Source organism: Brienomyrus brachyistius, chromosome 15 (genome assembly GCF_023856365.1).
Source record: "Brienomyrus brachyistius isolate T26 chromosome 15, BBRACH_0.4, whole genome shotgun sequence".
NCBI lineage: Eukaryota > Metazoa > Chordata > Actinopteri > Osteoglossiformes > Mormyridae > Brienomyrus > Brienomyrus brachyistius.
Genome location: NC_064547.1, coordinates 20,664,803 through 20,681,071, shown reverse-complemented (window position 1 = coordinate 20,681,071; position 16,269 = coordinate 20,664,803). Strand labels below are relative to the sequence as shown.

The 16,269-nt window shown below is 45.2% G+C and overlaps 1 protein-coding gene across 1 annotated transcript; it reads right to left on the bottom strand.

Moving 5' to 3' along the window:
• Nucleotides 1–3,696: 3,696 nt before the first annotated feature.
• On the bottom strand, nt 3,697–15,216 carry crispld1a (cysteine-rich secretory protein LCCL domain containing 1a). Its single transcript, XM_048976932.1, has 15 exons — nt 14,973–15,216; nt 13,999–14,306; nt 10,751–10,869; nt 10,417–10,549; nt 9,745–9,860; nt 9,491–9,591; nt 8,940–9,092; nt 7,148–7,208; nt 6,970–7,036; nt 6,484–6,614; nt 6,245–6,288; nt 6,091–6,163; nt 5,924–5,999; nt 4,999–5,132; nt 3,697–4,521 (listed from the first exon to the last, which is right to left on the bottom strand). The coding sequence occupies exons 2-15, from the start codon at nt 14,272–14,274 to the stop codon at nt 4,470–4,472; spliced, it is 1,536 nt and encodes a 511-aa protein (XP_048832889.1). The 5' UTR covers nt 14,275–14,306; nt 14,973–15,216; the 3' UTR covers nt 3,697–4,469.
• Nucleotides 15,217–16,269: the final 1,053 nt, after the last annotated feature.

Sequence of the window (16,269 nt, the reverse complement as noted above, 5' to 3'; positions counted from 1 at the left end):
GGTTTTGGGGGGGTGGCCCATGACCTCTCTGTCGAGGACGGTGCCTGAGGGAATGCAGAACACACACAGAGCCAGCCCATCCACTCCTACTTTGGAGATCCCCGTGGTGAAGAACCTCAGCTGGGTCTCATAGACCTCACAGATCTCATAAGTCTCGGACTATCAGCTGTGTAGTTCTCCCAGCTAAGCAAGAATATGTATCGAACAGCAGCTCAGAGAAGTTCAAAATCAGGTGATGCGCTGCATTTCCAAAGTAACGTGACCAGTGAATTACAAACTGCAAAATGATGTCCTCCTGTTAATCCTGCTTCTAAAGCCAGGATTCCCATATTGCAAAGGTTTGACCGCCACCTCAGTCTTCAATTTCCCATAAACCCTTGGTGCAAGAATAATAAAAAAAAAAGTTAGTGAGTTTCTAAGAATCAGATCTACATACTTTTGTTCAGATTATGCATTTATGCAATGCAACGTACACTGCAAATAATCCCTAGAGAAACGGGGGGTGGGGGGGGGGGGGTTAAGGGCCTTGCTCAAGGGCCCAACAGCTACATGAACCTGCTGATCCTGGGATATGAACCAGTGACTTTTTAATCAGAGGCACAGCCCTAACCACAACCCTAACCACAGAGTCACACTCCACCATACAGAACACACGCCCATAATAAGCATATGAAGCATTACCAGGAATTAGTGGAATGCTCCCGTTGATTCAGGCTATATGCTCTGCCTATTAATATACACTATTCAATATATTCCAAATAAGACCCGCTCAGACTTTATTCCAGACTCAGTGCTTCAGAAGGATGGTAACAAGTTTCCATGAATTTCACACAGAAATCGTTTTCCTTTAGACGCGGAAAACTCATGCAAAGCCAAGTCAATATTTCCACAACCAGTGAAAATGATTTAACTGAGGCTTGTTTGATCTGCATTCAGCAGGGTGTAAACAGACACACACAGAGCACATGCTCACCGTACCCAGAACGGAGCCCGAAACACAGACAGACAGTGTTTCCTTAAAAAATGCAGTGTCACTGGCTGACACGAAAGCCAAATTGTAATTAAAGTGTACTTTAAATTTACATTCTCACTTGAATCTGTCAGTGGCCTATGTTAAACTGCCCACAAGACTAAAATAGCTTAAAACAACATAAGTCAATTTTTACCTAGGAAACTCTTTTTGAAGCTGAATTAAACAGCCACTGTGTCTTCACCACATTTCATCTACTCAAGCACGCCGCTCAGGAAATTACTAACGGCCAGCTGTGGATGGCAAGTGAGGCGTGAGAAGGAAGGTAGCTATTCAATTGCAGTGCAATAATATTAATGCGCCGTCGACACTTTTTCGAAAAAGAAAACACACCCTTAAAAAAAAAGAACGTTTTAAAGGCAGAGTGACTTAAGGAAGAGTCCTTCATCCCCATTGGCGTTACACTCACCTGCACACATGCAGCCGCTCAAAGAGTGGATTTTTTAACAAAGAAGAAGAAAAACACATGCAATCACATCCTGGATAAATACTGTATCTTTAAGTAATCTCCCCATGAAGGTCAGAATGATGATTGGATATACAGATCTCAATTGCTGATCCAGAACTCCATCCATTTTCTGTAACCGCTTAATCCCCACTGAGGTTGGTGGAGGGGGGGGGGGGGGGGGGGGGGGGGACTGGAGCCTATCCTGCATGTTTTTGGACCGTGGAAGGAAAGCAGAGCCCCCAGTGGGAACCCCCTGCTAACAGGGTGAGCATGCAAACTGCACACAGAAAGGACCCAGGAGCAAATCCAGAACTTTCTTGCTGTGAAGCAGCAGTGTTAACCACTGCACCAATAGGACTGCGGTTTTAAAATTACAGTATATTCTGTTCCTTGTCTTTCTGTATCCTGTTCCGCGTCTTTCTGAATAATACCCAGCATGCTCTCTGGGCAGTGAGCGATCTCCCGGGGGATCTTCATTCAGGCACAGCTGGGGCATCTCGGGTTGTGGCCTCAGTCATTCGAAGTGTTTGATTTAGCAATATTATAACTGTCAGAGAAAGAGAACAATGACAAGGGGCTGCCCCTCTCACATCACCATGGCGATGGCCCAGCGTCCCCATGGCAACACATGCCCCTGTTCTTGAAACCCAGCTGACTCTGACTGGACTGATCACCAGGGCACAGTTTAAATGAAGTCAGATGGGTGCATTCATGGTGACACTGGAATTCAGCCTGATTTGTACCTTTCCAGTGTTTGAGTTGGCAGTGATTTGGCCTGATTTGGCACAGGAGACTCGGTCCCTCTTTAGGTTCTGATGTTCCCCAATAAACTCTTTCATTTACTCACACCTGAAGCCTTTACCACAGCCCAGTCCAAGCTTCAGACCCCACAAAGCGTTATAAGGGGGGACAGGGTCTCCTGCAGACCAGGGCGCCCAGTCAGCGTTCCTCATCCACTCTCAGCTTCTGGAGCTGTGGCCCCCTGTCTCAGGGCCAGGCCTGGACTGGCCATCTGGCATGATGGGTATTTTTCCAGTGGGCCGATGGGTTTGTTGGCTGTAAAAATTCATTATGCTACCCCCCCCCCCACTCAGCAAAATGTATAGTAGGTCACCTCAAAGTTCAGGGCAGATTTTACCAGTCTAGCCCTGTAATTGTACAGTGAAATTCAGCAGCCTGTGGAGGAATCGCCCCTTCTGGAGTAAGAGACTGAAACCCTGAATCCCCTGTTTAGCTCTAGCTTATCCTTCATCACACCACCAAGGATGTGAGGAATGATTTCTGCTCACAGGCACGGTGGTGAGTAGCACAGTGATTAGAGATAATAGTATAGAACTACAGCCAGTTTACATTCTATCATCCATCTATGTGAATGGACAGAACTGCAAGCTGGTTTTGACAAAAGTATGTACTGAAGTTCAGTGCTAGAGGCTGAAGGGCAGACGTCGAAATAAAGAATGATGCAGTGAAGCACAATGAAGCACACTGTGTCACATACTGATCAATTCATCTAACTGCAAGCTTGTGCATTTCGTTTCCATGGTTTCCTCCGCGAAATAAAACTCTTTCTGTTCAGTTGCGTAAACTGACAGATCGACATAATCTCAATTTCATCCGTGCGTGTGTAACTGTTACAGCACATTAAATAGCTGTGCCTGGAGCCAATGTGTGGGTCCCACCAGGCCACACAGAGGGGCCCCAATTGAATGCAGCACCACCCGGAGCCTGTGTCCTGCCAGTGAGGCTTAGCTGCCACTACCTGAACTGCAGCAGTGGATCCAGAAAGGCGAGATTTAACCCGACATGCATAAGGCATGTCTTTGTCTGTACAGCTAACAAGCAGAAGGTCTCCTTTCCTCACTCTCCAGAGCAGAGCTTCTCTCCTGCCCCTTAGGGCTCATATTTTGAGGCCAGGATTTAATTGATCTGGAAAGTAAAGCTGTATAAACAAGCAGATCGAGTCGGACGGAAGCCAGGATGGTGGGAAAACAGGAACTAATTTCAAAACAAGCCCAGATCTTCATATCAACGAACGAAGAGTCATTCATGAATGGAACCTCATGTTTCTGAAATATTTTAATGAAAACAGAACAAAGTTTGCCTAGATGTGTGAGGTAGCGGGTAAATTAGTAGACACATTAATACATGGAGAAATCAGCAGATTATAGATTTTCAATGCTAATAAGGTAAAATTGTACAACACTTGCAAACAGCTTAGTTTTGTAACATGAACACAGCACTGTTACCATTATTAAATGGAGAACATTCATCCTGGTACCAGTTACAGGATTTTAATGTAAAGGATCTGGGAACAGGGGCCGTCTTAGTATGTGTGGGTGTGGTTTGTATGATGTGATGGATGTGAGCGGATCTGGACGAGACCTTGGTTCAAACCCTCCGAACCAGCAGGAGAGTTCTACAGGATCACTAGTCCGTCCAGAAATATGACGCAAAGCTCAGTGCCCCCCCCGTAAACAGCATTTATAAGAAATTATAAAAATAAAACAGTAAATATGCCACCTTTCAAACTCTTATGACAAAGTAAAAAATTTAAATATTTGATAATAACAGAGCACTGTTAAAGCACAATCATGCCAGTGAGCCGCCCTCCTGTCCGTCCAAAGGGGCAGAGCTGAATCTTCTTTGGTTCGGACCCCTACCCAAGGAGTCCAAACCCCGCCTGGTGCAGAGGTCCAGGGCGACTCACCATGGGGTCACCATGACCCCTAGACGGCAGCTCGGGTATTTGGAAGCATAACAACAACATATGTGATTGTAGACTCTCAGTCTACTATAGCTACGTGCATCAGAAAATCTGAAGCTCACCATACATATTTACAGTTAAATGGCACTGGTTTGTCCCAATGGGAAGCCACAGTGTGCGGGCGTCCAGTGCTCTTAGTGGGATGAGGGCGATGAAGCATCTCCAGACTCCATCCAAGCAAAGATCCCGTGATGGATGGAGGTCCTTCTTCCCCTCACCACTCGGAATCAGATCACTGCGTACACCCTGAACGCCTTGCCTCCAGTGGGATTTTGCTTGCTGTAGGGGGATTTTATACAGTTATGATTGGTACAAAGAAGGCGGGCAGCTCTCCATATTTCAGTCCCGGTGAACCAGACCAGGTATGTGGGGCAGTCAAGGGTTCCCAAAGCAAGGAACGGCCACGCAAAACATACTATGAGTGCCGAGGGCCTCCGTTACGTTAGAAGTGGCAAGGCTGCTTGCTCAGCCGTCTAGAGGCCCCTCATCCACCCTGCAAGGTGACCCCCCAAGCAGGGTCTTGGTTGTGCCATTCCTCTAATCGGCTTTTGTCACGATTTGCAAGATTAGGGGGGCAGTTGGTCCTGTCCTACGATGGCTCGGTCATGCTCAGAGGCTGGCACATGCAAGTAAGACCTGTAGTCTCAGGTTGGGGGGGTGCCAAACAGAGGATTAGGCCATGTGACTGTGGTCCACATGTACTTCCCCCCCCCCCCCCCCCCCCCAAGGCTGTTGGCCAGTCCCAACTTCCCATACCTCTCGGAGAAGATCCCGTTCTGGTACGAGCCAGTGTACTGTCCTCTCTGGTCCAGGGGCATCACGTCTACGTATCCTGCGGATTGGCTCTGGATGACCCCAGCGTGGACGGCTGATCGACATATGCTGGACCTCTGAGAAAGAGAAGGTTTGTATGAATCACCCCCGAAACACCTCCGAAAGTGAGGCGGTAAACACTGCGTTCGCGTCTCACATTTAAGGGGCAAGGCAAGACATCTGTCTATTTATAAAGGAACTGAATGCAAGAAGGGGGCGGCATGGTGGTGCAGTGGTTAGCACTGTTGCCTCACACCTCTGGAACCTGGGTTCGAGTCTCTGCCTGGGTCACATGGGTGTGGAGTTTGCATGTTCTCCCCATGTCATCGTGGGGTTTCCTCTGAGTACTCCGGTTTCCCCCCACAGTCCAAAAGCATGCTGAGGCTAACTGGACTTGCTAAATTGCCCATAGGTGTGCAGGTGTGAGTGAATGGTGTGTGAATGTGCCCTGCGATGGGCATCCTGGGTTGTTCCCTGCCTCGTGCCCATTGCTTCCGGGATAGCCTCCGGACCCCCCGCAACCCAGTAGGATAAACGGGATGGATGAAAAATGGATGGATGGATGAATGCAAGAAGAAGTGATGTGCCTATATATATCACATCAGCAGGACAGAGGTATGATGCTGCGTGGCAGAGGGACCTCGCTGGCTAAGGTGAGTCTCACAGTCTTGCTCCTCTCTACGCTTCCAGAACCACAATACTGTACCACTGTTCTTGTTCTCTGACCTCCTGACCTCCTTCTCATCTCACAATTTGAAACCTCACAATTTCTAAAATGAGACTAGGGAAGGGGCTTTAAGGTACACTGCTAGGCATGGGGAACTCCCCCCACCTTCGACCGTCCAGATGTGGGGGAGGGCTGACTTACATCTGAGTACGTCCGCGTCCCGATGACTGGGGCTCGATGGGGATTCGACTGCAGGCAGTTTCGCGGGCAGTAAACCCTGTAAGGAACAGGAGGCGCCATGTGGCAGTTTGCTGCATCACAGGATCTTCAGGAGACTTCAGGAAGACTTGAGCACCAGCGACCTTTACCTGGGACAGTGGCGTGTTGGTTTCTCGTAGGGACACAGCTGTGCGACGGTAGTTTCACAAGTAATCGCTTTCACTGGAAGACAGACACGTACGTCTTATGGACACTCCGGTGTCAAAATCTTGCATCGTCTTTGCAGACGGTTAATAAACAAACCTGTTACTTTGGATATTGTGAAGGAATTGGCACTTTGGTATTTTCTGTTGGTGAAAGCAAAGGAAATGAGTGGCGTCAGGCAAATATTATCAAACAATCCATTTATCTGAAAAGGCTGCCATTTTTTATATGTTCTATATAACATGCAGCATATTTTTAAAGTGTGCAAACCCAGAGGTTTCCGTATAACTCATTTGCTACCTTACGCTTTAATGTAAACAGTGTAGAGTGGCACCCACCCTAGAGACTGCACCCCGTGTTCGTGGGACTTTATGAAATGCTGCTGCCTCCCCTGCCTGGTGACATCCAGCCAGCCGCCCTCATTGTCTATGACACCATGATGCAGAGCGGCCCTGCAGATACTGGACTGCTATGAAAATAAAAAGCACAGCAGACTCAGGGCTGTAACTACTCAATAATTACAAATCCGGCACAGGTACAGGACCAGAGATCTGGTTATAACACAGTCAGAGCAGATGCAGAACCAGAGATCAGGTTATAACACAGTCAGAGCAGATGCAGAACCAGAGATCAGGTTATAACACAGTCAGAGCAGATATAGAACCAGAGATCAGGTTATAACACAGTCAGAGCAGATATAGAACCAGAGATCAGGTTATAATATCATCAGAGTTTGCTGTTCAAACACGTACTGGATCTTCAAAGTCAAGCTCCTGTTTGTCCAAAAGCTATAGCAACATGATAAATGTCAGTAAAATACTTACCATCCCATAGTAAACAGTTCCTATGACTTTGCCTTTGCTGTGCAGGCAGCCTGCAGGGCATTCATACCTATGCGAAAGAAGATACTTTTTATTAATAAATGAAGCAGATTGATTAAAACTGCTGTGTAAGTCGGCACAACACGCCAAATAACTTCCACAGTTGATGGGTGTTACTTGCCTATTGCATGTGGTTCCCTTGCATTGATCTCGCAGCTTTGTGTCGCATGTCACCAGCTGTGCTGAAGAAACATTTAACAAAGACATTTCAATTCATGGGACATCACTTGTGTGACACCGCAGACTGAAGGTTTATCTACATAAGCCTGCCGTTAGCAATCGATATCGGCAGCAGCTCTTCAATCTTAATATCTAACTGCTGCATCAGGCAAACCCAAACTCCCAGGCTACTCCGAACTACACGGTACCGGCAGTGATAAGCTGATTCTAAAAGCAACCAGCACAGAAGCACCTCAGGAGACGCTGTTTGATGTCGACCCTGACTGTACCGACTGAGGTACCCGGCTTTAAAGAGAACGAGGAGAGGAGTAAATCAGAGCACCTCTTTGAGGGTGAGAACATCTCCCCCAGAATCTTCAATAACAAACTCGGGAATATCACGAGGTCACAGAGGTCACTAGCGGGGTGTCCCAGCTTCCCGCAGCGTCCCCTTTCATTACAGGGAGCGATTTCAAAGCCGTAATACTGTGGTCAATGCCAGCTTCTCAAAAGTAAACACAGAACGAATAGTTTCCTCTCAAAACAGAGCAAAAGCCTCCTCACCAGAGGACTAGCGGGACCTGCAGGACGGCAGCTAGATGAACAGCAGTAGATGTTTTGCTGGCCTGCTACTAGGGCTACTCGATTATGGCAAAAATCATAATCACAATTATTTTGAGATCATGATTATCTACCACGATTATTTGCCACTATTATTCTTGACTGCAGAAACATTGTTTTTATTGAATCTTAATAATGAAACTTATACACTTACATTGAAATTGAAACAAATTTACAGTTTTAATAAGATAACATACGTTGAACTTGTACAAATATAGTTTTTAAACAAATAAATAAATTATACTGAACTGTTTTTGAACCTCAGAAAACTGTTTTTTTTTCCCCAGCTATACATATTAAAGTCCACCGCTTAGTCTACTGATGTAAAAAGTGCAAATTAAAGATTTTTAGCAAGAAAAACTAGTTTGTTTACAGGATCAGGCTTCAGTGATGCACGATGGCACGAGACAATATTTCCAGCTGTGCTAAAGAAATAAAATGTCATGGCATCCGTTATATCTCGGTGTTTTTGAGAACTTGGCAGATACGCGGTTGCATTATAGAGGATAACTTAACGGACAACTGCGCTGCAGAATGAGTTGCTTTTTGTTCACATACTGTTTGGTAATAGACCACTTTATGATTAAGCTTTACTGTAAGTGGTTAACTAAATTGCTCTTGTTGCCTTTTGGTGCAGACACGGCTTTGAAACATATTCGTAGAAACCAAAATGTTTCCAAATAACTGATGTGCGTTTACCTCTTGTCGACCAAAGGTACCCATTCTGCCATTTCGAGCATGAAAGTGTTATGCCTGCTGTGCTGCAGGGAATTCGCTAACAGTGTTTAGGGAGGGGCAAAGCGCACCGCTGAAAAATTTGTTCTGGATTTATTGCGCAAGATAAAGTAGGGCATCATTTCAATATGAGATGCAAACAAATATCGTTTTGCTCGATTATCATTTTTTCATAATCGTGAGAAGCCATAATTGTAATCGTGATTCAAATTCGATTAATTGCACAGCTCTAGCTGCTATACAATGACATTATCAGCAGCAACGATTACATTAACGGCCCAGCATGACTGTGTTACCACTGCTACTGCAAAGTGGGCTTCAAACATGATTAATTTATGAACCACGATGCATGTTCCAGGTCAAGAGTTTGACTAAGTATGTGTAAAAGGCATTCTTACACATCTGCTGTGTATTGACCACTGGATTCATTTTCAAATCCTCCCTCGGAGATGCTGTTGGAGACCTCAGCCAAGTCTCTCGACTTCTGGAAGCTTCTGGTTCAATGTAGTTACTCTCCTCTCTTTCTTCAGGGGGTAAACGGTCTCCCGCATCTGCAAACGAATGTTCGCCATCAACTCTTTCGACAGCCAAACCGTTTCATTCCACGTAGGCCTTAGCAACAAGCGATGCGAAACCTGATATGAGAGAATGCGTTACTTGTTCAACGCTGTTGTTGCATTTCTAAGCTGCGGTTAACTTAACATAGTTAAAATGTGGCATATAATGGTGCAAAAATGATTGTCTGATCATTATCACTTTTGGTGATTATGTGGCGCCAGGCCTCCCTGCATTATTAGCTGAATAAAACAAAGTTTGTAAAATTGCCCACTGTTTGTAAAATTGCCCACAGCAGCACTCGACTCTCATCGTGAGTACGACCGCTGCAGTGAGGCCATCGCCACTGCGACGATCTGCGGTAGTTACTGATCTCCGATGACCACAGAGGTACCTTGGTAGCATAGGTTGTCCCTGCAGCCTCCTCCGTAGCTAGAGGGACAGGCAGAGCAGGGTCTGCCATGTTCGTATGGTGGGTGACCCCACCAGTTCCCCCTGCGCGGGCACAAGGGGGCAATCATTAGTGCAGAAACTCAAGCGGCGCAAATTCATTCTGTCTTTGACTCTTGGCAGAAATACGACCTTAGGAGAAAAAATATTGCCTCCTAAAAGCTGATTCTCCTGTCATACAACAGGGGGCGCACTCACTTCGGCGAGTAATTGCAGACCAGGTACACGGCCTTAGCCCAGATCTGTCCCCAGACGTTCATGTTGTGGCACACGTTGATCGCACAGCCCACATGGCTGCTGGTCGCCCACACAAGCTGATCAAATCACAGCAAGGCATCGCAGGAAAATCGCCCAATGACAAGAAGTTCAAGTGTTATGTGACTTTTCCTGGTTACCCATTCCGGCCATTTCCCCATTCTACGCCTCTCCTCTGTTCCTGTTATTTACTCTCTATCAAAATATCCTTCATTCAGCAGGTGAAACAGAAGGGAGAGGTATAACCAGGGATCGTATAGCATGAATATTAAAGTCATGAATCATCCATCTATTTTTACAACTGTATTGATTTGTCTATTGACTTAGAAGACTTAGTGTAATATATAAAACAGAAAATATGGAAAAGTAATAAAAATAACAATAAAAACTGACTTTCACAGACAAACAATTGACGTACGTAAGCTGAGGCCTGTAACATTAGAGAAGACTGTAAATGTGTTATTTCAGGCTAATGCCACATGGTGGCGCACTGATGTTTGGGAGCTGAAAGTCCTGCACTCCAGCAGCGGAAGTGATTGAAAGTGTTGCTCCTGATCGATTCCTGACTGTTTATTAGACTGACCCTGTTGAAGGGAAATCCCTCGTTTTTTTTACCTGTGTGTAGTGAGTGCAGACTGGCCCCGTGCAGCGGAAGGGGCAGTAAGGGTTACACTCTTGTGGGTAGGGGTAAATGTAGTCCCTCGCTTCATCGTACCAAGCTTGGACGTGAAACGTCGGGGGCCGGTACCTACAGAGACACACTGGTATGGAGGTTTCTCAACAAACGAACAACCGTGGCATCATCAATATAAAATCGACGGCGTGTTATAAACACATGCGAATCAGTTTCTTGATGTGACAACTTTTGCATGATAAATTGAGAAATCAGCAGAGGTGATGGACGGAAAAGTCGAAATGCCGCTCTAGATGCTCCTGGCTGGACACAGACCTGCCCCAGTGAACGCCAAGGTTCTGCCCGATCTGTGGTAGGAGGCCAGCAGGTCCGTGTTCCCACAGGCACGTTTGGGCCCAGGCCTCTGCACTCCGCTGCAGCTCTGCATCCCACACCTGTCAATCGCAGAGTGCAAACAAGCCTTGCTACCAAATTAATGTATTTTCACACAAGGTCAAAGTGCAGCTGTTTACTCTGCATAGCTAAATTTCTTTTTAAAGAGATTATGGAAGCTGAGGAGTTTGTTCACACTGCTGTAGAGTGGCATGGTGGAAGACAGAATGGGAGAGCATGCATCAGCATATCCTTGGTCTCTGTACATTCGATCTGCTCCAGAAGAAAGCAGACAACTTACATACCAAGTCATTTGAGGCACTTCTCTGGGAGACACTGGTTAACATCAATAAACCTACAACAATGCACTACTGTTGTCATTAAGGTCTGACTATCTTCTGGATCAGACTGGGCACTGAGGTTTTGAGCATGGTCTGCTTGGCCACTGTAAACCATCAGCACAGGATCCTAGACCACATGTGGTCACATTCTCTACAAAATCTGCAATTGTGACGCACTGCAGTTGTTTATTTTACAAAATGGTACCAGTGGATTTTCTTGCTTTCGGTTTGCTCTCCCAGGAGATCAAGGTTAGTTAAAAAATACAATAGTACAGCTAGATACCCCATAATTTATACCATCTGCTTTATGCTGGGGAGCGTTCTGTTCCACTTGCCTTCCAAAATAAATGCCCTTTTCCAAGCCCGGAGCAGCTCGGAAACTGAGACCGATCTCCACACAAGAATCTACAGTGACTACAGTTCTCAGCTGCAGTGACCTACTTAGTGCATCTCCAGTGGAGAAAACAGGAGCGTTTTGAACAGCCATGACTAGTTTGACACACGATCCGAAGTCGTAGCGAGTCTATAACATAAGGACTATGATGTTAGCATGTCTATACGAGGAGAGGGAGAGCAGAGAAAGTCACACAACCTGGGGATAGTAACCCAGGTCAGGGGGGAGATTCAGGATTTTCACTGGAAATACCCACTTCTTAACTGTATCTGAAGGATGGGAATAAGTCTGAAATTTACTAGAAATATATTTCCAAATGAAAAGTAAAAACTCCACATTCTGGAAACAGTAAGTCAATTTCTTTTGGACTGTGTGACCCAATACCTAAGACAAGCTGATTCTCTAAAACCAGTGTTTCCAAACCCAGTCCTCTCCCAGACAGTCCCACCCGGTCTATACATGACCTGTGCTGGTAGGTCTCCATAGCTTTGTCACTGAGCAATTTCAGTTATGTTACCTATGTCAGTAAGTAACTGAAATGTATGTTCGTAACATTTTTGTAGAAATTGAAAAGCATAGACTCTAAACATAATACCCGGTAGCCTCCCCAGTATTCACCCCAGTATACAGTTTATGATGATATTTAAAATAATAATTTTTAAAAAATCATGTGGGCTGCTGTAAACTCCAGAATCAGATCGTCTAAACGGGCGCATCAGTGTGGAAGCTGAGCTCTAGAGAAACAAAGAGGCAGCTTCTTCTTGAAAAGTTAAAAAGATCACCCGTCGTTTATGGACACCACTGTCACTGCCATGCCTGATATGCAGTAGGTTTCACGTAAGCTGCGCTGTCAGGGTCAGGCTGTCCGACTCTGCCCTTTGTGTCCCTTCTTCGGTTGGCCAGTAGGCATCGCTGGTCCTCCCTCCTGTAGACTTCAGCCCTAGTGTGATCTCCATGCTCCCCTGACTACCAGAGGTGGAATGTTCCGTTCCAGAAATGAAAAATCCAGACCAAGATTTTGTTTCAACCAGCCAGTTGAGCATATAGAGTCACAGTCACAGAGTACTCAGCTGGTTGGTTGAAAGTAAATCATGGTCTGGATTTTTACTTTCTGGACCTGAAATCTCCACCTCTGCTGACTACTGTTTAGCTCAGAGGGCTGACTGGATAGTACAGATGCTGTAGTCCTTTGGTCATGGTGAAGGCTTTATCAAGGCCTTTTGGTCAAGGGTGGCTAGAGACTAGACTGACCAGATAATCCATGTCATCCCATACAGCTTGAGCTAGGACACGATTTGTATCCTACCATTTCAATTACTGTAACTGGACCTGGATTTCACTTAAGCGCTGAGTTCTTGCTGTTTGCTGATTGGTCAGTCTCCTATAATCATGCACGTGTCACTAATGTTAATGTGAAACAGCTGCAGTGCTTTATTATTCCTGTGTATTCATGTGGCCCGAGTCATTCCTAGTGTCGTTATCCTAGTGTTCCGCTACGTTTCTTAGTTCTCCCAGTTTCCGTCTGCATTTAGTGTTGTTGATTTCACCTGTATCCTGTTGTCCTGCGCCTTCTGTGATTGGTTAATTGAGCTATTAGTTCCCACCTGCCCTACGTCACGTCTCATCAGCTTTGCATTTGAGGGCTTGTCTTCGTTCCGCTCCTTGCTGAGTTATTTTGTCTGCACTACTGTGTGCTTGCTAGTCTGCTTTTCTAGTCCTGCAGCCTGAGTTCCCCTGTTCCCAGGCTATGCTACTTCAAGGTTCTTGTAGCTCTCGGTTTCCACATTTGCTTTTTGATCCCTCTTGGTTCTTTTATTTTTCTATGTTTTTTTGAGCCGGAATGCATTCCAGTTTCCCCGGTAACCCCCTGTTGTCTTGTAGCCACTGAGTGGATCAGTACCTTTTCCCCTGCCTGTGCCATGCCATGCTGTAACATCACTCATGCTACAGCAGTTAGCAGTGCATTCACAGTGCATTTTCCTTTTGTGGTATTGACCTAAGCATGCATGACTTTTGACCTGTTCTTTAACGCAAGTGAGGATCCAATCACAGCTAGCACGGTGTACTATATTGTAGCCTACAAGTACACTCTGTAGCCTACAAGTGCACCTTGTGGCTGAACAGCACTCCTGGTGACCATAAGTGTACCTTGTAGCCTACAAGTACACTCTGTAGCCTACAAGTGAACCTTGTGGTTTTGAATGTGCTTTACGGTCTACAAGTGTACCCTGAGGCCTATGAGTGTACCTTATTATATACGAGTGCACCATGTTGTCTATGAGTGCACCCTGTGGCCTAGGAATGGATCTTGTAGCCTATGCCTACACTTTGTGGTCTATGAATGCACTCCTAAGCCTATGAATGCAGTTTAAATGAATTACAGACACAACTGCTGGAGTGTTTTTGGGAGAGGAGTTATGGGGACTAAATAAATATACTCAGCAACGTTTTCCTACCATGTACTCCATGTTTGATGCCTGTGGATAGACCTGTCCACGAAGCTTATTGTGCAGATCGAGGATGACCTGGATGTCACTCTCAGAGATGGCTCTCCTGCTCCTCGGCTTGGACGCCCAGATGTTTCCATCAGCCTCCATGTATTTTTCGAGCATAGCCTCCAGTTGTGTAGAATTCATGATGACTACTGAGGTGACTGTTTCAGACACAAGCAGCAGAGCAAATGCCCTCAGAATATCCTGGAATATTGTCTTCATGATGAATGACCTCTTCATTTGTTCCAAGATGACTTATGATATATAAATTGCTGGGCAGCAAAGAAAGAAATAAAAAAGAAATCTGTATTAAATTAATAAAAAACTCGTGTCAACATTGTCGTTAGGCAGCAAACCAAAACCGCAGCTTGAGGTAGGAGTTTCTGCGGATTACTCTGACCATATGACATACGACCTAATGAATTACCGCCTTTTTGAGGCAGAGTAAATTGAAAATAGCAGTTACTGATGTATACTGTTTCGACCTGGGGTGGGCAAAGACGAATCAGACCATGATCTCATAGATAATCAACAAAGCTGTATATTGGATTTTAAATTTATTTGATACGTGCTCACTAACTGTACTTGGATGGGAAACACTGGGAATATAATTCTAATCTCTTTTCAGCCACATTGCATTTATACTAGTAGTGCTAATTGGAAAATTCCTCTACTGTTATTAAGCGACTTCCATTTAAAAAAAAACCTATAACATGTCCCTATATTGTTTCCCTATAATGGTGAGTGTATTTTATGCAATAATATAATATTATTCAGATATATGACTGCAGGATCCAGGTCTTTATTATTTTCCTTGTTTTCAAAAGAAACAACCAAAAATGCCTGGATAAGCACTTGCGAAAGTTAAGACAATCCACCTGCTACAGCCGCCCACAGTGCATTTAAATTAAAGATACCGGGATTTTTTAAAGCGTTACCTTTTGCATCAGTCGGCTGTACAAAGCAGTGGTATTCGTTGCGGATTGTTTCCAGATTGTTTCCAATATACCTCAATGTCAAACAGCCGGCGTTGCTTATGCGATATTGTTTAAATGCGTTTTAAGTAAATTTTCTATATTTTCCGGTCCTTCACGAAGTGAATGCTGAACTTTCAGTGCGCTCTTTACGATTCATGAGAAGCTCGTTCAGCATGCGGGTGGGGCGCCGTTCGCTGCACAGCCGCACACGTGCATATATGCATCCTTCACTTATATCCATAATCAAGACCTTGAGATGGGTGACGTTTCTGGTCACTCCTCTCCTCCATCTGCAATCAGTCTGGGTTACCTCCAGGTCAGGTTTCACCGTGGAGAACCCTTTATGTAATATATACGTCAAAAAAGGTTTTTAGCGTAATAAAGCAAACATGCAACTAACTTTTCTTTTATAAGAGAGTCGTTAATGTTGTTAATGTTTCTGATTATTTTATTTCTTCTGGACTATGCTGATGTTCTTGTTTAAAAAGCTGTCATTAAATAGAAGTTAATGAAAGTCATTAAAGTGCGGAATGTGTAGTTACTGGTTATCATGGCAGACGCGGATCTGGACTTTGACCGACACTGCGGATTGCCCAGCTGCCCTTTGTGAATACACGCAGCTGAAGAACACTTCGAGATGGTCTGTTTGAGCTGTCCTTTAATTAACAGCGTCACATCAAGAGAGTCCAGCCCGCTTAATTTCCTTTTTAATCAATAAAAAATAATCTAGATTTAGATTTTGATAAAGACTTAATATTCAACCAGGAACCTACAGAACCTGTACCTGGGGTGGGACCTTAAATTGGCAGTTCAAAGTTAACTTCCCACCAATGTGGCTGAATTAAAACAATTCGCGGCCCGAATTTCTTCACAGCGATGCCAAAGACTGATACGCTGTTACCGGAAGCGTCTGATTTCAGTTGTTGCTACTAAAGGCGTCGCAAGTCCCTGCAGATGCACATACTGTAAGGTTCTCAGTCTTAAGATCCGGAGGTTTATTTCTGGTCTGGGAATGTATTTTTCACTGTATGGACCATGGGGCAGGGGTGGCATGGTGGTGCAGTGGTTAGCACTGTTGCCTCACACCTCTGGGTCCCAGGTTCGAGTCTCCGCCTGGGTCACATGTGTGTGGAGTTTGCATGTTCTCCCCATGTCGTCGTGGGGTTTCCTCCGGTTTCCCCCCACAGTCCAAAAACATGCTGAGGCTAATTGGAGTGGCTAAATTGCCCATAGGTGTGCATGTGTGAGTGACTGGTGT

What these genes read in the sequence shown, in the direction of transcription:
- crispld1a (XM_048976932.1), bottom strand. Translation starts at nt 14,274, where the DNA reads ATGAAGAGGTCATTCATCATGAAGACAATATTCCAGGATATTCTGAGG. An exon ending in GAACTGTTTACTATGGGATG is followed by an intron (nt 6,615 to 6,969) that starts GTAAGTATTTTA and finishes TTATTTTCATAG; the next exon opens with CAGTCCAGTATCTGCAGGGC. An exon ending in CACAATATCCAAAGTAACAG is followed by an intron (nt 6,164 to 6,244) that starts GTTTGTTTATTA and finishes TCTGTCTTCCAG; the next exon opens with TGAAAGCGATTACTTGTGAA.